The sequence below is a fragment of the Globicephala melas genome, chromosome 16, assembly GCF_963455315.2.
Source record: "Globicephala melas chromosome 16, mGloMel1.2, whole genome shotgun sequence".
In the NCBI taxonomy this organism is placed as follows: domain Eukaryota; kingdom Metazoa; phylum Chordata; class Mammalia; order Artiodactyla; family Delphinidae; genus Globicephala; species Globicephala melas.
Window position 1 is genome coordinate 45164459 of NC_083329.1, and position 27894 is coordinate 45192352.

General features: G+C 38.3%; 1 protein-coding gene across 5 annotated transcripts in view; it reads right to left on the reverse strand.

Moving 5' to 3' along the window:
• The window catches only part of MARCHF8 (membrane associated ring-CH-type finger 8), a 118264-nt gene that overhangs the window by 51906 nt on the left and 38464 nt on the right, over nucleotides 1-27894 (reverse strand). For all 5 annotated transcript variants that reach the window (XM_030844028.3, XM_030844032.3, XM_030844027.3 and 2 more), the window contains exon 2: nucleotides 9802-9981. In XM_030844028.3, the coding sequence (XP_030699888.1) occupies nucleotides 9802-9903 (102 nt within the window). In that variant the 5' untranslated portion in view covers nucleotides 9904-9981. The remainder of the gene's footprint in view (nucleotides 1-9801; nucleotides 9982-27894) is intronic.

Sequence of the window (27894 nt, forward strand, 5' to 3'; positions counted from 1 at the left end):
CAGCACGTTACAGTGACAGATTTGATTACTGGACAGGGAAAATATACTTGGAAGCAGGTTTGAAAAAACCACTTCAGGGGTCAAGAAAAGGTAAACAGATGACAAAAGAAATCCTGATTTCTAGGTATGAGATTAATCTCATGGGGCTTTTGCAGGTAAAGCACACAGATGATTCAAGAAGCCATACAAATGATCTCATGGAGGGTGATGCCCAATCAAAGGCAATAATTTGGGACATGTATATTTTAAAGATGTATATTCATCTCTTCATTTAAGCATACTTCCAGGAAGAAACTAGGCATGGTCTAAAAGAGAACAACCAGAATGTTGAGAGACTGAACTTTGTAATACATGAAACAATGGATTTTTATGCCGCAGAATGTAAGACTGCCAGTTACTAGAAGAAAAAAAGTAGGGCTGTCAAAAAGAGAAAGCTACAGAGAGTTAGTTCTTATACTGGATCTCAAATCTCTGGTAACCCCAAAAAGTACAGACTGCCTTTGGAAGTGGTGGGTCAATACCATGAGAGATGCCCTAAAGGGGCCAAGAACAGGCGAGCCATGATGACCCAGAGAAGTTCAAGCATTAAAATGGGGGTTAGGCTAGATGGCGCTGGAGATTCAGAGTTGTTAAAACACAGATTGTTTCCTCCAAGTTCCTTATATTAGGTTTGTATGATTTAAAGGGGAATAATTTATCTAGTAGAGAAAAGAGAATTATTATTAAGAGGTAAAAGTATGGTGAGTGTGCCTCAAAATACTGTTATCACTTGAACAATTGTGAAGCCATCTTTTAGATGTCAGGTAAAGATGAGTACAGTATTGGTTGCCAACATTCATATCTTTTCATAGCAAATATAATAGTGTGTTCAGATGATCATCATCCTGATGCTATACGGTAAAATCCCTTGTTGACCTCAGAAGCAAGATGGTGAGCCCAACAGGGCCAGAAACAGAACTGTTTATAAATACATGAAAGAAAATACCACTTTCATTTCCTACAGAGTGTACTGTTTAAATGTAAGCTAATCACTGAATTACCTTTTTGTTTTTTATCCTCTTCGAGAGATACTGTGATGTGGACCAAATATTTCAGTTTCCACACCAATTTCATTTTAAAGGGGTATAGGGCAGAAAGTTTAAAAATGTATTTCCTGGACAACCTTGCAGTTTGGGTTCCAGACATAATTAGGAATTATGCACTAATCCAATTAATCCATAATTAGGTTGTACTCACACTCAAGGCCTTGATTTGGAGTTGGGACATAGGGAGAAAAGCAGAAGACAGAGCATCCACTTCGCTTGCTGAGATCACGGCACAAATGATGCGGTTCTAGAGCTAGCAGCCTCTTCCTAATTCAGCAAAGTCTGTAGCAGCAGTGGTAGCTTTCAAACCATGGTAAAGACAGTGACTTTTTTTTCACCAGAAGTATCAACAGCAACTTTCTGATGTGTCAGCTCCTGACCTCAACAGAGTAGTCCAGGAGTGCTGGGACTTGGCTGTTCCTGGAAACCTAGTGAAGGCCTACTCCTCCAGCCCTTCAAATACTTTGTAGGCATCTACTTCCCTGTATTAAACCTCTCTCCTTAAACTAATTAAAAATCATGCCGTTGCTTACAGTGGGCCTGGAGCCCTGTTAATAACAGGGTAAAATGGACACTCTTCTGAGATGCAAAGTAATTTACAAATACTATCAAATGAAATGTGCATTTCTAAACACCTATTTGATGGCCAGATACAAAACTGTCTTTTAGACTTTTAAAAATACATGTTAATAATCCTATATAGTGCACAGAAGCACATTTTCAAATAGACCTAGGGATAAGAAAAGACATCAAATAATGGGGTAATGGGACAGAAGAATAAGAAAAACACGGACTTTATATTCAAGATACTACAACTATGCTAACTTTTTTTAAATTAAAAAAAATACTACAAAGATACCCATCACTTGGTATCTTAAGTCAGTTTTATTTTAAAATAAATTTTTAGAAGTTCAATTTTGGATCTTATGATCAAAAAGTTGAATAGAGACATGGAAGATATAAGAAAGGATCCAAACTGAAGTTGTAGAGATTAAAACTATACCATGTCTGAGATTAAAAACACACTAAGTGGAGTTAACGATAGATCAGACACTGAAAAACAAAAGATTAATGAACTTAAAAACACAGCAATTAGAATTATCCAAAATAAAACACAGAAAGAAAAAAAAATTAAAAACATAATATCAGAAAACTTCAAGCCAGTTAATGTGTGTAATAGAGTCCCCAAATAAGGGAGAGGACAGAAAAAATATCTGAAAAATATTTCAAATTCAATGAAAATTGTAAACCCACGGATCCCACAAAGCTCAACAAACCCCAGACTAAGAAATGAAGAAAAAAAAAAAAGCTGAAAGAAGTCATTACCAGCCAACTCACAATAGAAGAAACGTTAAAGAAAGTAGTCCTTCACATGGAAGGAAAATGACAGATGGAAATACAGCTCTACTCAAAGATATAAAGAACACCAGAAATGGTAGTTACATTATATAAGTGTAAACAGATATTTTTCTTATTAATCTCCTTAAAAATAAAAGTGTTTAAAAATAACATCATATTCTAGGGTTTATAACATATATATAATAAAATGTATGACAACGGTAGCAGAAAGACTGGGGTGTAGGCGGGAAGAAATGAAAGTAAGGTTCTTATAGTATTTTTGAAGTAGTAAAGTATCACTTGAAGGCAGACTGTGACAAGTTAAAGATATATAATATAAACCCTAAAAAAATAAAATAAATAAAATCTAAAAACACTGAAATAAAGTTTCAGCTTATAAACCAACAAAGAAGAAAATTAAATCTTAAAAAACACTCAATGTTTTAAAGAGCAGAAAAGGGATAAAAAGGAAAACAAAGAACAGATAGGATGAACAGAAAACAAACAGGAAGACTTAACCTAACCATATCCATAATCTCATTAGATATAAATGGTCTAAACATCCAGATAAAGAGAGAGATTTTCAGACTGGATAAAATCACTCAACCGTATATGTTGCTTACATGAAAAGCACTTTAAATAAAGACACAAATAGGTTAAAAGTGGAAAGATGGAAAAGGTGATACCATACTAATACTAATCAAAAGAAAGCTGTAGTGCCTGTATTATCACATTATTGACCAGAGATGTATTAATACGTCTTTTGTTACCCCAACGTTACTGACGGGAGACGAATCAATATCAGTTAACATAACAAATCACTGGCTGCAGGCCTTAGTTTCTGCAAAAAATCCCCCAGTCAATAATGAGTTATTATCAAAGTAGAATTCAGAGCAAAGAATGTCATTACCAGGGATAAAGATAATTATTTCTTAATAATAAGGGGGTTAACTTATCAAGAAGACCAAACAATCCTAAATGTTTATGCACCTAATAACAGAGCATCAACTACATGCAGCAAAACTGGTATAATTCCAAGGAGAAATAGACAAATCCACAATTATAGTCAGCAATTTAATTACCACTCTTTCTAGTAACAGAACAACTAGACTGTGAGGGTTTAGCAGACTTGAAAACCATTATCAATCAACTTGATGTGACTGACATTTATAGAACACTCCATCCAACAACAGTGGGATACACATTCTTCTAAAGTGTACACAGAACATTTACCAAAAGAGACCATATTCTGGACTATGAAACAAGTCTTGGTAAATTTAAAAGGATTTAAGTTATTCAAAATATGTTTTCAGACCAAAATGGAATTAAATTAGAAATAAATAAAAGCAAGATCTCTGGAAAGTCCAGAAATTTTGGAAATTAAATAACACACTTAAAAATAACCCATGGATCTAAGAAGAAATGAAAAGGGAGATTAGAAAGTATTTTGAACTGAATGAAAATGAAACTCAACACAGCAGAATTTGTGGAATGCCATGAAAGCAGAACTTGGGAAATTTATAATCACTAAATCCTGTGATAGAAAATAAGAAAGATAAATAAATAACCTTGACTTCTACCTTAAAAAGCTAGAAAAAGAGGAGCAAATTAAACTCAAAGGAAGCAGAGGAAAGGAAATATCAGAGCAGAAATGAAACAAATAGAAAACAGAATGACAACAGAGAAAATCTATGAAACCAAAAGAATTCTTTGAGAAGATCAATAAAATTGATAAACCTCTGGCTAGATCAGGAAAAAAAATAGTGAAGACGCAAGTTACCAGTATCAAAACTGAACAAAACTCTCAGTAAACTAGAAACAGTAGGGAACCTCCTCAACATGTTGAAGAGTATCTACAAAACACATATAGCTAATATCATACTTAGTGTATAAAGAATGAATGCTTTCCCCCTAAGGTCACAAACACAAGGATGTGTGCTCTCACCACTTCTATTCAGGATAGTACTGGAGGTTTTCACTAGAGCAAGAAAGAGGGAGGGAGGCATCCAAATAGAAAAAGGCAACGTAAAACTATCTTCATTTACAGATGACGTGACTGCCTATGCAGAAAATTCAATGGACTCTACAAAAAAGCTACTAGTGACTTTGGCAAAATTGCAAGATACAAGATCAATACATAAAAATCAATTTTATTTCTCTGTACTAGCAATGAACAAGAGGAAATTAAAATTTAAAAACAATATCATTTACAACAGCATCAAAAATAAAAAGTACTTAGGGATAAATCAGACAAAAGGTGTGTAAAGACCTATACACTAAAATCTATAAAACACTGCTGAGAGAAATTAAATAAGACTTAAAGAGGAGACATACCTTGTTCATGGGTCAAGATTCAATATTGTTAAAATGTCAGTTCTCCCCCAAATTGAACTACAGATTCAACAATCTGAACAAAAATCCCAGTAGACATTTTTGTACAGAAATTGACAATCTGATTCTTAAATTCATGTGGACATGCAAAAAACCTAAAATAGGCAAAACAAGTTTGCCGAAGTCTGATTTTCAAGACTCATTATAAAGCTAGAATGTACATGACAGTGGGGTATTAATTGTAAAGATGGGCAAGTCGATCAATGGAACAGGAGACAGACTCCAAAAATAAGCACACACCTATATGAGCAACAGAGTTAAGGTAATGCAGTAAAGACAATCTATTTAACAAATGTTACTGGCACAACTGGATATTCATACAACAGAAAATGATGCTGGATATGTATTTCACACAATCTATAAAAATTAATTCAAAACAGATCATAAACGTTCATGTAAAACTAAGATTATAAAACTTCTAGGAAAAAAACATAGAAGATATTATTTGTAACCTTGGGTTAGGCCAAGATTTCTTAACAGAATGCCAAAAGTACAATGCATACAAGAAAAAAAGGATAAATTTGACTTCAAAATGAAAAAGTTTTCATCTTTAAAAGACACCAGCAGAAGCATGAAAAGACAATCCAAACCTTTGGAGTAAACACTTGTAAAGCATATATCTGATAAAGGACTTGTGTCTAGACTATACAGGGAATGCTCAAAACTCAACAATAATAAAACAAATTGGTGGTTTTTTTAAATGGACAAAAGATTTGAACAGACGGTCCAACACAGAAAAAAGACATATAGACAATAAATAAGCACATGAAAAGATGCTCAATGTCATTACTCATGAGGGAAATGCAAATTAAAACCACAATGAGATACTAGAATAACCTATTAGATGGCTAAAATTAAAAAGACTGCCCATACCAAGGGTTGGTGGAGATCTAGAAGAATTGGAACCCTCATACTCCTGGTAGGAATGTAAAACAGAATCACTTTGGAAAACAGTTTGGCAGTTTCTATCTTAAAAAGCTGAACATATGGTCCCACTCCTAGGTATTTACCCAAGGGAAAGGAAATATATGTCCATACAAGGGCTTGTTGTTGTGTGAACACAGCAACCTTGTCTGTAACAGCCAAAAACTGTAAACAATCCAAATGTCCATCAACACGAGAATTGATAAACAAATTGTGTAGGTCCATACAATGGGTACTACTCAGCAAGAAAAGGAACAAACTATTGATACACACAATGTGGATGAATTGCAAAAGAACTAAGCTATGAAAAAAGCGAGACAAAAAAGAGTACATAATATATGTACATCCATCTTTATAAAACTCTAGAAAATGCAAACCAATGTATAGTGAAAGAAAACAGAGCAATGATTCCCTGAGGAAAGGGTTGGAAAGGGGTGGGAGGGAGGGATTACAAGGGACATGAGGAAACTTTTGGGAGTGATGGATATGTTCACAATCTTGATTGTGGAGATAGTTTCATGTGTATATATATATTTCACAACTTATCAAAGTGTATACTTTACATATGTATTGTTTACTGTATGTCAATTATTCCATAATAAACCTATTTAAAAACAAACTAAAACATAATAAAAACATCTCAAAAAATGTAAAGAGATGTATCAAACCACAAAACAGAATAAATCCAGATAAGAAATTAATCAAAATGCAATCAGATAGCAACAGATCAATTAAGAACCTTCTTGGACAGAGAAAGAAGCAAAAATCAGCAGTGCTGAGTCAGCAAAATAGGGCAATTTGGAAAAGGTCAGTTCCAAAGGACCACAGTACAGAACTAAGAGGAATGAATCTGAGAATACACAATAGCCAAGAGAATATGGAAATTTAACCTGTAGCAGCAATCCTTGAGAGAATCAGAATTTAGAGTTCATGATTAAAGGTAGAAGAAAAGGTTTCAGAATTGAAAGAAGATTTAAAGGCTCAAAAATCCCCCACAAGAACCAAAGAAAGCCATCAAGAACAGCAAGACTTAACCAAATAACTCCTCACACTATAAGAAGAAAGTATTCTGCAAAAAGCTATAAAAAATATGTTTCTTTTGAAAGAATGCAAACAACCACAACATCAGGTTTCTAAATGCAGACCAGAGTGTAACGGCAATGGAGCAATACTTATAAAACGCTAAAAAAAAAAAATATTCAAGAAACATTTACCCAGTTCATAAGCAACAGCAGAAGAAATCCTTTTATGGATTGCAAAACATTCCTCTCACCTCCACAGCAGTCCCCATATCATTAAAACTGAACTCATTCATTTATTCATCAAGTGTACTGACTACTGTGTAAAAGTCATTAACTCTTAGACTTGTAGATACGGGCTTGGGCAATGGGTGCTACAGAGAGAATATCACATCTGATAAACAGGTAAAACTGTGTCCACGTTAACAGTTACATTATTTGATTCTGTGTAAACTGCGATGTTCCTCTCTTCTCACAAGATTCAGAAGGAATAAAATTGTTATTGATGTAATGGACTGTCTCAGGTTGCCAGCTTTCAGGTTCTGAGAACAGTGGATGATGGGATGGAAGGAAGGGGTGCCTTTGCATAGCTTCTCTTTCCCTCCTCTCCTCCTCTCCCAAGCACAAGAGGATCAGAAATTGTACCAAAGGATTTTGTTTTGAACTCACTGCACCTGGGAAACTGGATAAAGGAAAAAAGCCTTCACTGGACAAAAATTTACTTTCCAAACCCATCCTGATACCACATTTCAGACTCTAGAAACCTACAAAATCATTTTTCAGAGGCTGTGCCAGCTGCTGCCAAAGCTCTTCTGGGGGCTCTTCAAGCTCCTGTCTCAGTGGCTCTTCCACTACCTGCCACCTCACCTTGGCACAATGATTCCCAGAACTGTCACACTTGCCATCGTGTATTCAAACTATTCCCCCTATGAAGGTGGGGCAGGATGGTTCTTCTTCCCAATACCAATCAAAATCCCAATTCCATGAAACAGCTGGTTAATGCTACTTATTTAGACCTTAAAAATGGCATCAAATAGATCATATCATTCAATAAGTATTTACTGAATACCCACCTACAACAAATCTGTAACAGAGTTTTAGAACAAAAGAAATCTCTCTTCCTTGCTAAAATGTTGGACATCTTCCTGTATCTATTTCAAACAAATATGTATAGCTTCCTCATATATATACCAAGAAATTCCCACCATCTGATAACCAAACTCGACACTACAATGAATAAGGAACTCACAGCCTCAACTTAATACAGGCAAGCACCCTAGACCAAGGAAATGTTCTACTTGTGGTATTTAAAAATCCATTTGGGCTAAGAAGGATTATAAGAAAAGACTATTAATTTAACTGAAACTTAAATGAAGACTAACAAATGAAAATTGATAGAACATGGGAAAGATATTTAGGGATATTTTCCCGTCCCCAGCATGTTGAAAAAAACTAAAATACTGAAAATATGACATTTTGAAACCATCTACCCCACCACTACTCCTAGTGAGACAATGCTGGCCACACTTCTAAGAGCTCAGAAAATGGAAAGGGTGCAGACTGACAATACAAGCAATGAAAAAAAACTCCACAAACTAAGAATACAGTTTAAGAATACAGAGACCTTTTCAATTTACCTGGCACCTTTTCATTTTCTATAGTCCATGTACTTTAAGAAATACGATAGATTCTTTCTTTATTCTATATGTAATAATGGAAAGAATGGTGTCCCATCACCTATAATGAGTCAACTTCACACAAGACATCAATTCTTGATTTAACAAGGATTCTTTAGAGTCTTGGGCAAAGATTAAGTTTAACTATAAAATAGGAATGCTCTAAGAACTAAGGAGCAAATGTTTGTAAAGCACACTGTAAAGGCAAGAAGACAGGGGTCATCTCTGATTCCTCCCTGTCCCTCCCCACATTCAATCATCAAGCCCACTGGATTAATAATGTAAATCTCTATCCCCACTAAGCCTATCCTAGACAAAGTCACCATCAACTTTTCCCTAGGCCAAATATCAGCAAACTACAGCCTACAGGTGAAATCTGACTTGTCTCCTGTTTTTGTAAATAAAGTTTTACTGGAACACAGTCATGTCCATTCATTTATATATTGTCTTTGGCCATTTTCATGCTACAATGGCAGAGTTGAAGAGATGTGACTGTCTGACCCACAATGTCTAAAATATTCATTATCTGGCCTTTCACAGAAAAAGTTTGTCAAACCTGGCCTAAGTAGGCTATTAAATAATTCTCTGACTGGTCTCCCTGCCACCCATTCAATTCATCCTCCAAATTGCAGGCTGGATGAAAGATTTAAAAACACAAATCTGATCATTCATTCTTTTGCAAAAGTAATCGAAACTCCTTAAGGTAACTCCTATAACTTTTCCAACCTCCTATCTTTCCACTACCCATTCAACCTTTATATTCCAGTTATTCTATTTTAGTATCTTCAAATCCACCTTGCTCTAACCTCTGGCCTTTCAGCATGTCCCAGGAAAACTCTTTCTCCTAGCTAATTCCAGGTTCGGGGTCTCCATGTAAATGTCATTTTTTCAAGGAAGCCATTCCTGGTGCCTTGGGCTGGGATTAGGTGGTCCTGAACTTCCTCCACCACTGACCTTATTAGATTCTAATGCATATTTAATTGTCAGGCCCAATCAAAAGCCATATGAGAGCAGAGGTAGACTCTGATGTTAACTATGACAACCTTGCAGCAGGCATATGTTTTTGCTCAAATAAATTCATCCTTTGCATCATATTCTGAGAATCCAAAGAACTTTTTCTCAGTGATTTAGCAGAAATATTTAACCAATGAAGATAAATAAGTCATGATATAATCATGGCAGAATAAGTTGATTGCAAAATCTGAAAACCTAGAAACCTACAAAAAGACAACTTCTGAGCAAAACTGTTCACACCATGTGCTTTTTAAATTTATTATTAGAGAAAACTTGATCGTCAGAGCTTATTCTAGACTGTATTTAATGAAAAGAACAAAAATAATGAAACTAAGAAAGGTATTTCCCCAATACCTGCTCTTCCCTCTCCTTTTCTTTGGTTTTACTTCTGTAGACTCTAGCAGAGGTGGCATCCTGGGATGGAATGGCAGAGATCTGATGCAGTGGCATGCTCATCCCAGCCTCCTGTGTGGTCTTCCTCTTTACGGAAGAAAGTCTCCAGTGGTAGAGTCATTTTGGGCCATGGACTTCAAGCTGAGAGAGAGAAAGGAAGACAAGACGTAACTGAGCTAAAACACTTTAAAAATTTCCAACAGTGAGATTAGCATTTTATATTTATATTCATATTTAATTAAATAAGTTACAATGTCTAACATAAATACTTCATCTTCAGAAATGATAGAAGATGAATGCCTATGGTGGGAACTGTAACATTTTTCTCATGTAATAAGATGGGAGCACCTGAAAGAGGCTGGTGTAACAGGTACATGTATAATCAGATATTAATTTTCCAATGGCTACTTAGATTTTAAACATAGCAGTGTCATCCTTTATTTTACAAATATTTTTGAAGTTACACATTTTTTTTTGAACAAGCATTCATCCTGATATAAGTAGTGATCCTTCCTTAAGATCACTGCCCTTGAGTCCACATAATGGTAATATTAAAAGTTAAAGAAGTCTGAAGTAAGTTTAAGATATCTATGATCCATGCTTAACCTTCTAAAAGTCTAGACTCTCTAGACAAGTTTATTGGCAAACTTTTCCCGTAAAGAGCCAGAATATTTTATACATTGTGGGCCATATTTGTTACAACTACTCAATTTTGCCAATGTAACAAGAAAGTAGGCACAATGAGTTTGTAAACGAATAAGAATGGTTATGTTCCAATAAAACTTCACTTACAAAAACAGGTGGCAGACTAGATTTGGCCCACGGGCCTGGAGTTTCCTAACCCTGCTCTAAGAATATTCCAAGGAAGATGAGGGTCATCACAGACATTCCTGGGGCCATAAAAGGCTGCCCTTAGGTAAAATAATAGTGTCCGAATAAGCTGTATTCATGATTCCAGGCAGCCCTTGCTTTTTTTCTGGTTTTCTCCTACATTCCTCTAAAGTACCTAGTAATTGAATTGTGTGTTCTCTATCTCTCTGCCCCCACTGAAATCTATCAAACTCTGTATACAAAACCAATTAAATTATAAATTACCCAAACTATCCATACTGTTTAACAAGGTAACAGTTCATGCTGTTTGAATTTTAACACAGGATGGAAGCCTTAATCCAAAAGAATGAAGCTCTAATTTGGGGATTTTCATTTATTAAGCATGTATTGGAGGTGGGGCAGTAGACAAGGAGGGTGAACAACAGGGCCTCACAACCCTAAGTACACATCTGTCAAGCAGCCATTTGTTCCACCTCTCCCCTAACTGTGCTCTGGACCAAAGATAGGTGTTTGTGTGGCTGATCCCACCTCTGACAGTGTTACTAACCAAACTGAAGAGCAACAGGACTCATAAAACCAATTTCTTCCACAGGACTCTGATCAACAAGCAACAGGGAGGAACAAGAAACCGGAAAGGATCAACACACAGGAGAAAATAAGCTAAAAGAATATCCTGTTTTTAAAAAGTCTAGTTTTATAATAGTTGGGTGATCATTCATAAGTAATAAAACAGGAAAACAAGAGTAGGTAATATTAGTATCTAGACATTATATCCAATAATAAATAAAATATTAATGTATAGATATTATATATCACCTATTCTATTTCAAGCCTTTGATGAGGCTGACACAAGATGGAACACTGTACCCAAACAAATGGTCTGAATATATGTGTTTAAATAAGACAAGAGGCACTCACTTAGTGCTGCATTGTCTTACACTCTCTGGAAGATCACAAGCCAGTAGTGAGCCGTTTTTCATCACTAATGCATTAAGTCCTCTGTCAGAGATGACAAACTCCATGGGGCCTCTTAGAATACTTAGTCAAACTAACCATGCCTAGAGCCCCACCACATAGCATGCCAATAGCTGCCTTTGGTGCTTCTGGTACAATCATCATTACATCATTGGTACTTGACCATGACAAGCCTGGAAAAGACTATTTATGCCATAGAAACACAAATGTGAGAGGGTTTTAAATTTTATCGCAAAGTTTTGAAGGACCTCCCTCATTACAGCTATGTAAGCTACTCTTCTGATATGCACCCCTATCTCCAGGTACTAGACCTGAAAGTGCCTGAAGCAATCCCTCTCCTATGTCAGACATATTTAGGATAAAAATGATAATTTAAAAAACCAAACTACAAAACAAACCATACCATTTTGTATGTGAAGGTTCATATGAAAATCATAAAGCAGGTATTACTCATACTAGTTTCTTCACATTATTTCCAAGTATCATTTTCTATCAATTCAAGTCATGTTTAATTAAGAGCAATAGTTAAACCTCTGCACTATGCCTGACAATCCAGTCAGGAGGACTTCAATTCCACTAATGCTACTTTGCAAAATACAACACACTTAATATGAACATCCATATCTAGAAGAACTGGACTGACAAAACTGGTTGTTTAAGAGTATGGAAATGAATATAACATGTTCATGGATCAGAAGCCTTACTACTGTTAAGATGGCAATTCTCCCCAAATTGATCTACAGATAAAGGAATCCCTATCAAAAACCTTCTGACTTCTTTGCAGAAATTGGAGAAGCTGATCCTAAAATTCATATGGACCCAGAACACCCAAAACAATCTTGAAAATGAACAAAGTTGGAGAACTCACACTTCCTGATTTAAAAACTTACTACAAAGGAATGGTAAGAAAACTGGGTTTAAGATGGTGGCATAGGAAGATCCTGAACTCACCTCCTCCCACAGACACAACAAATATACAGCTACACAGGGAACAAATCCTTCTGAAAAGAACCTGAGAACTGCCAAAACACCTGCTCCACCACAAAGGATACAAGGGCCTCGTCGAGACAGGTAGGAAAGGCATGCTCTCACCAAAAACCCCACTCCCAATATGGTGACCCACAATTGAAAGAAATCTTAATAAAATCAATCAACAAATCAAGCAATAGACAAACAAATAAACGGAGCTTCTCCCCGAGGAGTAAGGGGTTTATACCCACACCAGGCACCACAACCTTTGGGTCTTGCAACAGAGAGAAGAGCCCCCAAAACGTCTGGCTTTGAAAACCAACAGCGCTTATGTTCAGGAGTAACTCAGGATGGCAGGGAATGAAGACTCTGCTCTTAAATAGCATGTGTAAAGAACCATTTGCCCCAGGACCCCGCACAAAGAGCAGCAGTTTGTAAAGAGCTTAGACCATCTGTGAGGGAAATTCACTTAGTAATCTTACAGCAACTGCCAAAGGGGCAGAAGTCTGCTGGGGCTCTCCAGGGATGGAATGCTGACAGATGGCATCTTTACAGGCTCCCTCTACCTTGCTGGCACTGGCAGACACCATTTTTGCCCTCTCATTCTAACCTGCTAAAAGCAGTGTGTGAACAGCCCTGCTCGAGCCACAGCACCAAGAGATGCAGCTCTTGAGCAGCCACACACCTCCATTCCACTCGCACAACCCCACCAAAGCCAACAGGCATTCACAGCCCGCACAGGGGACATCCACTGAGTGCCAGGCCCAGGCTGACAGGAGGACTGTGTTTCTGGACCCCACAGACTGAAACAAGTGGAAAGAGAGTTCAAGAGACAACGAAGAACCAGGGCAAGGTTAAACAATAAGGTTCATTTCCCACATAGGGCCATCCCTTCAAGACAGGGTAAGAGAGCTGCTTCACATGATACACAGAAACACAGAGAGTCAAGCAAAATGAGGAAATGGAGGAACACATTCTAAATGAAGGAACGAGATAAAACCCCAGAAAAAAAACTTTAATGCAATGGAGATAAGTAATTTACTTGATAAAGAGTTCAAAGTAATGGTCATAAAATGCTCACTGAACTTGGGAGAACAAGGGAGGAAGACAGTGAGAAATTCCACAAAGAGATAGAAAATATAAGAAAGTTCCAAACAGGACTCACAGAGCTGAAGAATACAACAACTGAACTGAAAAACACACTAGTGGGAATCAACAACAGCAGGCTAAGTGATACAGAAGAACAGATGAGTGACCTGGAGGACACGGTAGTGGAAATCTCCAAACAGAACTGCAAAAAGAAAAAAAGAATTTTTTAAAATGAGGATAGTTTAAGGGACCTGTAGGACAACAGCAAATGCTCTAACATCCACATTATATGGGTCCCAGAAGAAAAGGGACAGAAAACATATTTGAGGAAATAATGACTAAAAACTTCCCTAACCTGGGGAAGGAAACAGACATTCAGGTCCACAAAGCAAAGAGTGTCCCAAACAAGATGAACCCAAGAGATCCACACCAAGACAGATTATAATTAAAATGTCGAAAGTTAAAGAGAGAATCTTAAAAGCAGCAAGAGAAAAATAACTAGTTATGTACAAGGGAACCCTCATAAGACTATCAGCTGATTTTTCAGCAGAAACTTTGCTGAAAAGAAATGAAATACGGGTACATGCTACAACATAGATAAAACCTGAAAACAGAAAATGAAAGAAGGACCACATATTGTATGATTTTGTGTGAAATGTCCAGAGTAGATAAATCTATAGAGACAAAAAGTTGATTAGTGATTGCCAAGGGCTGGGGTGGGGATTGGGGGGAGGGGGGCAGTGATAGCTAAAAGGGTTTCTTTTTAGGGCAATGAATATATTCTAAAATTTATAATGGTGATGGCTACATAACTCTTAAGTATACTAAAAGCCATAGAATTGTACCCTTTAATGAGTGGATTGTAATGGATGTGAATTATATCTCAATAAAGCTGTTTTTAAAATATAAAAATAATTAATATGGATTAAGATAGGTAAATTTTTATTTTTCCTTTGTGCTATCCCTAATGTAATTTACCTGATGACATGGAGATTGGCCACTGTTAGCCTATCATTCTTCCAGTTTTAAGAAAGGTAACATGAAGTACATAAAATTGGCAATCAGAAACCTAAGTTCAAGTCATGACTCTATTAAATACTAACTATGTGATGTTGGGCAAACTGATGAATTTCAAAGGCTCTGTTTCTTCATCTGTGAAACAGAAAGGTAATAATCTCTACTCAGTTCACAGGGTTATTGTGAAGCCAAATAAGATTATGTCCATGTACACAAATATCAGGGTTCTTAGCATCAGCACATTTTCCAGCCTGCTTTTTCAAGCATCTGCAATGATGCCTCTCACTGCTTCACAAAGGCCAGTTTGTTGGCTTTGTCTTTCCAGTACTATTTTCTGTCCTTCTCTACCTCAGTCTGACACAAGATATATACAACTGGGACCTCAAATCCTTTCTGACATTTACTTAGGACCTCTAGCAGCATGACTCTGCTAGAGGGGATACAAGGCTGACAATGCTATCCCTCTAAGGGGAGAGGTAGGAAAGCCCTATCCAGAAGACCATCCCAGTAGCTTAACAATCAAGCTGTTCTATGTGCTTTCCAGATGGTCAAGATAAGCAAAGGATTCTGCCCATTCCAACAATGCTTGGGACAAATACAGACGACAAAGAGGCAGCCAGTAGAAGACACAAGATGCCAGTGGCAGCCCCCCCTGAGAGACGGCCACCCTGGGTCTGCATGCCTCCCTGCATCCTTGCACACAGGGTACCAGGCTCCAGCAGAGCCCTCCTCCTCCCCATTGTGAGCTGTTGAATTGCAGTATCCTGACTGGCACTCTAAATAAACAACTTTAAGTTAAGCTTGTTTTTATCAGAAGAACATTCCACATAGGAAATGAGAAGTCTACGAACAGCAGCTAGCAGACACAAAAAGAAAAAAAGCAGTACAAGTGAGGAGACCAGCTGTAATACACAGCACTGAATGCCCAAGGCCAGACCTAGAACAGTGAACTTGGAGGGAGAAGAGAGACCACTTGAAAAGGAGGACTGACATAATCTGGTGAGGGATCTAAACCGTCCTCTGGTTTCTAGCATTCACAAGACCGGAATGCAGAGAGGACTGCGAGATGCAGGAGGGGTTGGCCATGGGCACACTGAGCTTGATATGCCGGTGGGAAACCCAACATATGTACACAGTGCACACTGGGAGTCACCAGCATACTGTGACACCTGAATACACAGGAATAGAATCTGGTTTCCAAGAAAAACCTGCAGAATCAAGCATTTATGTCATTAGGTGCTATAATCAAATGATAAAACCTAACACCAATACAGGATTTTAAAACCTTTTAGGAAAAAGCAAAGGAAAATCCCTAACTATCATATTAAAAACAAAAACCTATCTCAACCAAAACTTAACATTATACTCACAGAGCAAAACTCTTAGAGGCATTCTATTTAAATCAGAAAGCAAAATAAGCATATTACCACTGCCATTATTTAATACATAGTTAGATACTAGGAGAGAGATTCATAAAAAACGTTAACAGCAGGTTAATGATGTGGCAATACAAATGACTTTTCATTTCTCTATTTCCTAAACTTTTAGTAACACCACTTTTATAGTTTAAATATATATTTTTAAAGAGTTAAAGTTAAAAGCTCAAGTCATTCCACATAGGTTGGTTAACAGTCAGAAAGTTATCAATGAATACATGTACAACCATAAAAGGGCTCATTTTCTGTGAGGAATGCATTTCTGAAGACCTCACAGAAATCAAGCTTAATTTTCCTACAGGAATAAAGTAGGAGGATGCATTCTCAGGACGCTGATGTTTTCAACCACTATAGTGTTTGTTTTATGCTCCTTTTAAATTTTTTTCAGGAATTCCTCTAATATTTTTGCAGAGTGCTTTTCCTTAAAAAACAGCATACTGTATCATGGGAATAGTTTGCCTTTCTTCATGGTGTTTTATTACATCTGACTTTCATTCCAAAGTGCCTGATTTTGGAGACTTCATTATTTCATATTTTATGCATAGTAAGCCTTATTAATTATTTCCATGTCACACTACTTCCAGTTTGCATACTTCCCACAAAATGCAACTGCAATGGGATGGCCTTTACACATCCATAGAAATGGAGGATAAGAACATGCAGTGCTAGGAATATAGCGTTATAACATGGCAGATAAGGGGAGGTTAGTACTTGACCACGGTCAATAAATCTGAGCATCTGCCCAGCGTTAAGAAGACTATCTGTTGTTTACACTGCTTTTTTCCAGTGTATGTCTGTCCCTGTTGCTATGGCAAAAACATATCTGTATCAAGAACCATCATCCTTCACAAAACTCAGAAAAGAATAATAAACATGGGCTATTAGCAAATGGTTTTTTTCTTCTAATGATGGTTATAAAAGAAACCTCTTGTTCCAAAAGTGAAAAAGCCTTCTTTCCAGCAGAGGAGAATAGACTGTTCTCTCTTAACAACAGATTTCCTGTGTGAAGGAAGCCCCTGTGGATGTGACCATGAGATCAGGCACTTTTGCTGTTTACATGATATTTATTATAAAAGTCCCTCAATTTCCTATCACCAATCATATAAACTTGTCCACTGCCCCCAACCCTTTCATGTATTAAATAAATTGTATTATGCAGTTCAAAGGAAGAGGCGGCCTCAGCCCTGGGAGTGTACCTGGGCTCTTTGCCATCCTCCTCACCTGACAATTCAGGGGCCTCACTCTATCAGCCACCCTCCTACCCCATATTTTCATCCCATCCTTTCTAAAGGCTCCTCCACATCAACAAAGGAATAGAAACAGTTTTCCAAGAAAATGCATAGCATAAGTAGTCTATGTCACTAGTTGCTATAAAAAATTATAAAAGTTCACACTGATACAGAATTTCAACGTCCATTATGGTTCTCCCATATTTAAAAACAAAAGTAAATTTTGATTTGCATTTCTCTAATGATTAGTGATGTTGAACATCCTTTCATGTGTTTGTTGGCAATCTGTATATCTTCTCTGGAGAAATGTCTATTTAGGTCTTCTGCCCATTTTTGGATTGGGTTGTTTGTTTTTTTGATATTGAGCTGCATGAGCTGCTTGTACATTTTGGCGATTAATCCTTTGTCAGTTGCTTTGTTTGCAAATATTTTCTCCCATTCTGAGGGTTGTCTTTTCATCTTGTTTATGGTTTCCTCTGCTATGCAAAAGCTTTTAAGTTTCATTAGGTCCCATTTGCTTATTTTTGTTTTTATTTCCATTTCTCTAGGAGGTGAGTCAAAAAGGATCTTGCTGTGATTTATGTCATACAGTGTCCTGCCTATGTTTTCCTCTAAGAGTTTTATAGTGTCTGGCCTTACATTTAGGTCTTTAATCCATTTTGAGTTTATTTTTGTGTATGGTGTTAGGGAGTGTTCTAATTTCATTCTTTTACATGTAGCTGTCCAGTTTTCCCAGCACCACTTATTGAAGAGGCTGTTTTTACTGTATATTCTTGCCTCCTTTATCAAAGATAAGGTGATCATATGTGCTTGGGTTTATCTCTGGGCCTTCTATCCTGTTCCATTGATCTATATTTCTGTTTTTGTGCCAGTACCATACTGTCGTGATTACAACCCTCAGAATGGGAGAAAATATTTGCAAATGAGGCAACTGACAAAGGATTAATCTCCAAAATATACAAGCATCTCATGCAGCTCAATATCAAAAAAACAAACAACCCAATCCAAAAATGGGCAGAAGACCTAACTAGACATTTCTCCAATGGAGATATACAGATTGCCAACAAACACATGAAAGGATGCTCAACATCACTAATCATTAGAGAAATGCAAACAAAACGACAATGAGGTATCACCTCTCACCAGTCAGAATGGCCACCATCAAAAAATCTACAAACAATAAATGCTGGAGAAGGTGTGGAGAAAAGGGAACCCTCTTGCACTGTTGGTGAGAATGTAAATTGATACAGCCACTATGGAGAACAGTATGGAGGTTCCTTAAAAAATAAAAATAGAACTACCATAAGACCCAGCAATACCACCACTGGGCATATACCCTGAGAAAACCATAATTCAAAAAGAATCATGTACCACAGTGTTCATTGCAGCACTATTTACAATAGCCAGGACATGGAACCAACCTAAATGCCCAACGACAGATGAATGGATAAAGAAGAGGTGGCACATGTATACAATGGAATATTACTCAGCCATAAAAAGAAACGAAACTGAGTTATTTGTAGTGAGGTGGATGGACCTAGAGTCTGTCGTACAGAGTGAAGTAAGTCAGAAAGAAAAAAACAAATACCATATGCTAACACATAGCTATGGAATCTAGAAACAAAAAATGGCTCTGAAGAACCTAGGGGCAGGACAGGAATAAAGACGCAGACATAGGGAATGGACTTGAGGACACGGGTAGGGGGATGGGTAAGCTGGGACGAAGCGAGAGAGTAGCACTGACATATATACACTACTAATTGTAAAATAGATAGCTAGTGGGAAGCAGCCACATAGCACAGGGAGATCAGCTGGGTGCTTTTTGACCACCTAGAGGGGTGGGATAGGGAGGGTGGGTGCGAGACGCAAGAGGGAGGAGATATGCGGATACACGTACACATATAGCTGATTCATTTTGTCATACAGCGGCAACTAACACAACAATGTAAAGCAATTATACTCCAATAAAGATGTTAAAAAAAAGTAAAAATTTTTTCAATGCTCCTATTCTCTTTCCCTCTATAACCAAACTTTCTAAATTATATCTACAATGCTCTTCACTTTCTTGCTTCCACAACTCAGTTCAATGCAATCCAACCTCTGCTCCCCCATTCCACAAACTGTTCTTGGCCTTTCTCATTTACTGATCAAACTTAGGAGAAGAGCTCCAAATGAAAAAAGTATAGTAACACATACATACATACATAAACACATACATACATACATAAACACATACATACAAAAAGAAAAAAACGTAGGGGAGATAAAGATAACTTTCTAAAGTTTAAAAAAATCCTTTTAAACAAGTCAATCAACATCCTCTTAGATGTACAGCCAGAAAATTAATTTCCCATGCACCCTTCTAAAGGAAATTCTTGGAAGATGTACTCTATCAAAATAAAGGACTAAATCAAGGAAGAGAAAAACACAGAATACACAAAACCATCATTATAACTTAGGAGAGGCACAAAGTGCAAGTTCCAGGATTGTACCTGCACAGCAGGCCTAAAGACTACTGGTACAAAGTGGAGCAGACATATGGAACACTTCCAGGGGCAGGTCTCCAGAACACAAGAAGTCTCAACAGGGAAGATGGAGTGACAGATAATATCATGGACACCTTAGAAGAATTAAGGATAAGTATAATAATGATCATACAAGTAAAAACATAAAGTAACAACAACAAAACTATAGTAGAAAGAAAATATAATCATTTGTATCTAAAATGAACAATATTTCAATACTGATAATGGTGTAAACATTTTAACGATATAAACAACTTCGTGGAAACAACTTTCTGACATAACCAAATCTGAAGGATGGAGAGAAGAGAGATGGGGTATAAAAGGAAGTCAAGAAATAATGTCTAATATTTGTAAGTCAAGAAATAGTATAAGCATATTATCTGAAAACATGGAGGCAACAATCAGAAGATACAAATATGGCATATACTTAGCTGCCTCTGTGGAACAGGACAAGGGCTGTGAAGGAGTGGAGCAAAGGACTACTGGTTTTCATTACAGGACTTTGGGTACTACCATCTCCTACCCACAGTTCTAAAATTCAGAAAAATACCAAAACAAAGCAAAACAAAACCCTAACTTTTCTTTACTTACATTTAACATTAAGAGCTAATCTTAGGGCTTTCCTGGTGGCGCAGTGGTTGGGAGTCCGCCTGCCAATGCAGGGGACACGGGTTCTTGCCCCGGTCCAGGAAGATCCCACATGCTGCGGAGCGGCTAGGTCTGTGAGCCAGGGCCGCTGAGACTGCACTCCGCAAGGGGAGAGGCCACAGCAGTGGGAGGCCCGTGTACCAAAAAAAAAAAAAAAAAAGATCTAATCTTATATAAACTCTCTGGGGGCCAAAACCTGACCTGAACTGACAGGAAGCTATTTATAGTCTCTACTTATGCAACTCAGTATAAATATTATGCTTCAATGAAGAAATATGAATGTGTTTTACAGGTATTACCCCAAGAAGAGTACTCACTAATAAATACTATATATAGACTACCTTTCTAAAATCTGAAAATTTCTGAAGTCTAAAATATTTCTGACCTAAGAATTTTAGATGAGAGAGTTTGGGCCTCCATTTCACTTTTCAAAAAGCTATGTGCATTTATTACTTTTTTCATTTTGAAAATATTCAGAAGAAATAAATGGAGAGACTTCCGGGAAGATGGCGGAAGAGTAAGACGCGGAGATCACCTTCCTCCCCACAGATACACCAGAAATACATCTACGCGTGGAACAACTCCTACGGAGCACCTACTGAACGCTGGCAGAAGACCTCAGACCTCCCAAAAGGCAAGGAACTCCCCACGTACCTGGTTAGGGCAAAAGAAAAAACTAAACAGAGACAAAAGGATAGGGACGGGTCCTGCACCAGCGGGAGAGAGCTGTGAAGGAGGAAAAGTGTCCACACACTAGGAAGCCCCTTCGCGGGTGGAGACTTCGGGAGGCGGAGTGGGGGAGCTTGGGAGCTGAGGAGGAGAGCACAGCAACAGGGGTGCGGAGGGCAAAGCGGAGAGATTCCAGCGCAGAGGATCGGGCCGACCGGCACTCACCAGCCGAGAGGCTTGTCTGCTCGCCCGCCGGGGCGGGCGGGGCTGGGAGCTGAGGCTCCGGCTTTTGTCGGAGCGCCGGGAGAGGACTGAGGTTGGCGGCGTGAACACAGCCTGCAGGGCGTTAGTGCACCGCGGCTAGCCGGGAGAGAGTCCGGGGAAAAGTCTGGACCTGCCGAAGAGGCAAGAGACTTTTACGTCCCTCTTTGTTTCCTGGTGCACGAGGAGAGGGGATTAAGAACGCTGCTTGAGAGAGCTCCAGGGACGGGCGCGAGCCGCGGCTAAAAGTGCGGAGCCCAGAGACACACATGAGACGCTAAGGCCGCTGCTGCCGCCACCAGGAGGCCTGTGTGCGAACACAGGTCACTAGCCACACGCCCTTCCGGGGAGCCTGTGCAGCCCGCCACTGCCAGAGTCCCGGGATCCAGGGACAACTCCCCCGGGAGAACGCACGGCGCGCCTCAGGCTGCAACGTCACGCCGGCCTCTGCGGCCGCAGGCCTGCCCCACACTCCGTGACCCTCCCTACCCCCCGGCCTGAGTGAGCCAGAGCCTCCGAATCAGCGGCTCCTTTAACCCCGTCCTGTCTGAGCAAAGAACAGACGCCCTCCGGCGACCTACACGCACAGGCGGGGCCAAATCCAAAGCTGAGCCCCTGGGAACTGTGAGAACAAAGAAGAGAAAGGGAAATCTCTCCCAGCAGCCTCAGAAGCAGCGGATTAAAGCTCCACAATCAACTTGATATACCCTGCATCTGTGGAATACCTGAATAGACAACTGAATCATCCCAAATTAAGGAGCCGTGTGGATGAAAGGCTCTTGGGGCTGCAGCCAGGAGTCAGTGCTGTGCCTCTGAGGTGGGAGAGCCAACTTCAGGACACTGGTCCACAAGAGGCCTCCCAGCTGCACATAATATCAAACAGCAAAAATCTCCGAGAGATCTCCATCTCAACGCCAGCACCCAGCTTCACTCAACGACCAGCAAGCTACAGTGCTGGACATCCTATGCCAAACAACTAGCAAGACAGGAACACAACCCCACCCATTATCAGAGAGGCTGCCCAAAATCATAATAAGTCTACAGACACCCCAAAACACACCACCAGACGTGGACCTGCCCACCAGAAAGACAAGATCCAGCCTCATCCACCAGAACACAGGCACTAGTACCCTCCACCAGGAAGCCTACACAACCCACTGAACCAACCTTAGCCACTGGGGACAGACACAAAAAACAACAGGAACTACGAACCTTCAGCCTGCAAAAAAGGAGACCTCAAACACAGTAAGATAAGCAAAATGAAAAGACAGAAAAACACACTGCAGATGAAGGAGCAAGATAAAAACCCACCAGACCTAACAAATGAAGAGGAAATAGGCAGTCTACCTGAAAAAGAATTCAGAATAATGATAGTAAGGTTGATCCGAAATCTTGGAGATAGAATGGACAATAGAATGGACAAAATGCAAGAATCAGTTAACAAGGACCTAGAAGAACTAAAGATGAAACAAGCAACGATGAACAACACAATAAATGAAATTAAAAGTACTCTAGATGGGATCAATAGCAGAATAACTGAGGCAGAAGAACGGATAAGTGACCTGGAAGATAAAATAGTGGAAATAACTACTGCAGAGCAGAATAAAGAAAAAAGAATGAAAAGAACTGAGGACAGTCTCAGAGACCTCTGGGACAACATTAAACGCACCAACATTCGAATTATAGGGGTTCCAGAAGAAGAAGAGAAAAAGAAAGGGACTGAGAAAATATTTGAAGAGATTATAGTTGAAAACTTCCCTAATATGGGAAAGGAAATAGTTAATCAAGTCCAGGAAGCACAGAGAGTCCCATACAGGATAAATCCAAGGAGAAATACGCCAAGACACATATTAATCAAACTGTCAAAAATTAAATACAAAGAAAACATATTAAAAGCAGCAAGGGAAAAACAACAAATAACACACAAGGGAATCCCGATAAGGTTAACAGCTGATCTTTCAGCAGAAACTCTGCAAGCCAGAAGGAAGTGGCAGGACATATTGAAAGTGTTGAAGGAGAAAAACCTGCAACCAAGATTACTCTACCCAGCAAGGATCTCATTCAGATTTGATGGAGAAATTAAAACCTTTACAGACAAGCAAAAGCTGAGAGAGTTCAGCACCACCAAACCAGCTCTACAACAACTGCTAAAGGAACTTCTCTAGGCAAGAAACACAAAAGAAGGAAAAGACCTACAATAACAAACCCAAAACAATTAAGAAAATGGGAATGGGAACACACATATCGATAATTACCTTAAATGTAAATGGACTAAATGCCCCCACCAAAAGACACAGATTGGCTGAATGGATACAAAAACAAGACGCATATATTTGCTGTCTACAAGAGACCCACTTCAGACCTAGAGACACATACAGACTGAAAGTAAGGGGATGGAAAAAGGTATTTCATGCAAATGGAAACCAAAAGAAAGCTGGAGTAGCAATTCTCATATCAGACAAAATAGACTTTAAAACAAAGACTATTAGAAGAGACAAAGAAGGACACTACATAATGATCAAGGGATCGATCCAAGAGGAAGATATAACAATTGTAAATATTTATGCACCCAACATAGGTGCACCTCAATACATAAGGCAAATACTGACAACCATAAAAGGGGAAATCGACAGTAACACATTCATAGTAGGGGACTTTAACACCCCACTTTCACCAATGGACAGATCATCCAAAATGAAAATAAATAAGGAAACACAAGCTTTAAATGATACATTAAACGAGATGGAGTTAATTGATATTTATAGGACATTCCATCCAAAAACAACAGAATACACATTTTTCCCAAGTGCTCATGGAACATTCTCCAGGATAGATCATATCTTGGGTCACAAATCAAGCCTTGGTAAATTTAAGAAAATTGAAATTGTATCAAGTATCTTTTCCGACCACAACGCTATGAGACTCGATATCAATTACAGGAGAAGATCTGTAAAAAATACAAACACATGGAGACTAAACAATACACTACTTAATAACGAAGTGATCACTGAAAAAATCAAAGGGGAAATCACAAAATACCTAGAAACAAATGACAATGGAGACACGACGACTCAAAATCTATGGGATGCAGCAAAAGCAGTTCTAAGAGGGAAGTTTATAGCAATACAACCTTACCTTAAGAAACAGGAAACATCTCGAATAAACAACCTAACCTTGCACCTAAAGCAATTAGAGAAAGAAGAACAAAAAAACCCCAAAGTTAGCAGGAGGAAAGAAATCATAAAAATCAGATCAGAAATAAATGAAAAAGAAATGAAGGAAACGATAGCAAAGATCAATAAAACTAAAAGCTGGTTCTTTGAAAGGATAAACAAAATTGATAAACCATTAGCCAGACTCATCAAGAAAAAAAGGGAGAAGACTCAAATCAATAGAATTAGAAATGAAAAAGGAGAAGTAACAACTGATACTGCAGAAATACAAAAGATCATGAGAGATTACTACAAGCAACTCTATGCCAATAAAATGGACAACCTGGAAGAAATGGACAAATTCTTAGAAAGGCACAACCTGCCAAGACTGAATCAGGAAGAAATAGAAAATATGAACAGACCAATCACAAGCACTGAAATTGAAACTGTGATTAAAAATCTTCCAACAAGCAAAAGCCCAGGACCAGATGGCTTCACAGGTGAATTCTATCAAACATTTAGAGAAGAGCTATCACCTATCCTTCTCAGACTCTTCCAAAATATAGCAGAGGGAGGAACACTCCCCAACTCATTCTACGAGGCCACCATCACCCTGATACCAAAACCAGACAAGGATGTCACAAAGAAAGAAAACTACAGGCCAATATCACAGATGAACATAGATGCAAAGATCCTCAACAAAATACTAGCAAACAGAATCCAACAGCACATTAAACGGATCATACACCATGATCAAGTGGGGTTTATTCCAGGAATGCAAGGATTCTTCAATATACGCAAATCAATCAACGTGATACACCATATTAACAAATTGAAGGAGAAAAACCATATGATCATCTCAATAGATGCAGAGAAAGCTTTTGACAAAATTCAACACCCATTTATGATAAAAACCCTGCAGAAAGTAGGCATAGAGGGAACTTTCCTCAACATAATAAAGGCCATATATGACAAACCCACAGCCAACATCATCCTCAATGGTGAAAAACTGAAAGCATTTCCACTAAGATCAGGAACAAGACAAGGTTGCCCACTCTCACCACTATTATTCAACATAGTTTTGGAAGTTTTAGCCACAGCAATCAGAGAAGAAAAGGAAATAAAAGGAATCCAAATTGGAAAAGAAGAAGTAAAGCTGTCACTGTTTGCAGATGACATGATACTATACATACAGAATCCTAAAGATGCTACCAGAAAACTACTAGAGCTAATCAATGAATTTGGTAAAGTAGCAGGATACAAAATTAATGCACAGAAATCTCTGGCATTCCTATACACTAAGGATGAAAAATCTGAAAGTGAAATCAAGAAAACACTCCCATTTACCGTTGCAACAAAAAGAATAAAATACCTAGGAATAAACCTACCTAAGGAGACAAAAGACCTGTATGCAGAAAATTATAAGACACTGATGAAAGAAATTAAAAATGATACAAATAGATGGAGAGATATACCATGTTCTTGGATTGGAAGAATCAACATTGTGAAAATGACTCTACTACCCAAAGCAATCTACAGATTCAATGCAATCCCTATGAAACTACCACTGACATTTTTCACAGAACTAGAACAAAAAATTTCACAATTTGTATGGAAACACAAAAGACCCCGAATAGCCAAAGCAATCTTGAGAACGAAAAATGGAGCTGGAGGAATCAGGCTTCCTGACTTCAGACTATACTACAAAGCTACAGTAATCAAGACAGTATGGTACTGGCACAAAAATAGAAATATAGATCAATGGAACAGGATAGAAAGCCCAGAGATAAACCCACGCACACATGGTCACCTTATCTTTGCAAAGGAGGCAGAAATGTACAGTGGAGAAAGGACAGCCTATTCAATAAGTGGTGCTGGGAAAACTGGACAGCTACATGTAAAAGTATGAGATTAGATCACTCCCTAACACCATACACAAAAATAAGCTCAAAATGGATTAAAGACCTAAATGTAAGGCCAGAAACTATCAAACTCTTAGAGGAAAACATAGGCAGAACACTCTATGACATAAATCACAGCAAGGTCCTTTTTGACCCACCTCCTAGAGAAATGGAAATAAAAACAAAAGTAAACAAATGGGACCTAATGAAACTTAAAAGCTTTTGCGCAGCAAAGGAAACCATAAACAAGACCAAAAGACAACCCTCAGAATGGGAGAAAATATTTGCAAATGAAGCAACTGACAAAGGATTAATCTCCAAAATTTATAAGCAGCTTATGCAGCTTAATAACAAAAAAAAAACAACCCAATCCAAAAATGGGCAGAAGACCTAAATAGACATTTCTCCAAAGAAGATATACAGACTGCCAACAAACACATGAAAGAATGCTCAACATCACTAATCATTAGAGAAATGCAAATCAAAACTACAATGAGATATCATCTCACACCAGTCAGAATGGCCATCATCAAAAAATCTAGAAACAATAAATGCTGGAGAGGGTGTGGAGAAAAGGGAACCCTCTTACACTGTTGGTGGGAATGTAAATTGATACAGCCACTGTGGAGAACAGTATGGAGGTTCCTTAAAAAGCTACAAATAGAACTACCATATGACCCAGCAATCCCACTACTGGGCATATACCCTGAGAAAACCATAATTCAAAAAGAGTCATGTACCAAAATGTTCATTGCAGCTCTATTTACAATAGCCCAGAGATGGAAACAACCTAAGTGTCCATCGACAGATGAATGGATAAAGAAGATGTGGCACATATATACAATGGAATATTACTCAGCCATAAAAAGAGACGAAATTGAGCTATTTGTAATGAGGTGGATAGATCTAGAGTCTGTCATACAGAGTGAAGTAAGTCAGAAAGAGAGAGACAAATACCGTATGCTAACACATATATATGGAATTTAAGAAAAAAAAATGTCATGAAAAACCTAGGGGTGAAACAGGAATAAAGACACAGACTTACTAGAGAATGGACTTGAGGCTATGGGGAGGGGGAAGGGTAAACGGTGACAAAGCGAGAGAGTGGCATGGACATATATACACTACCAAACGTAAGGTAGATAGCTAGTGGGAAGCAGCCGCATAGCACAGGGAGATCAGCTCGGTGCTTTGTGACCGCCTGGAGGGGTGGGATAGGGAGGGTGGGAGGGAGGGAGACGCAAGCGGGAAGAGATATGGGAACATATGTATATATATAACTGATTCATTTTGTTGTGAAGCTGAAACTAACATACCATTGTAAAGCAATTATACTCCAATAAAGATGTTAA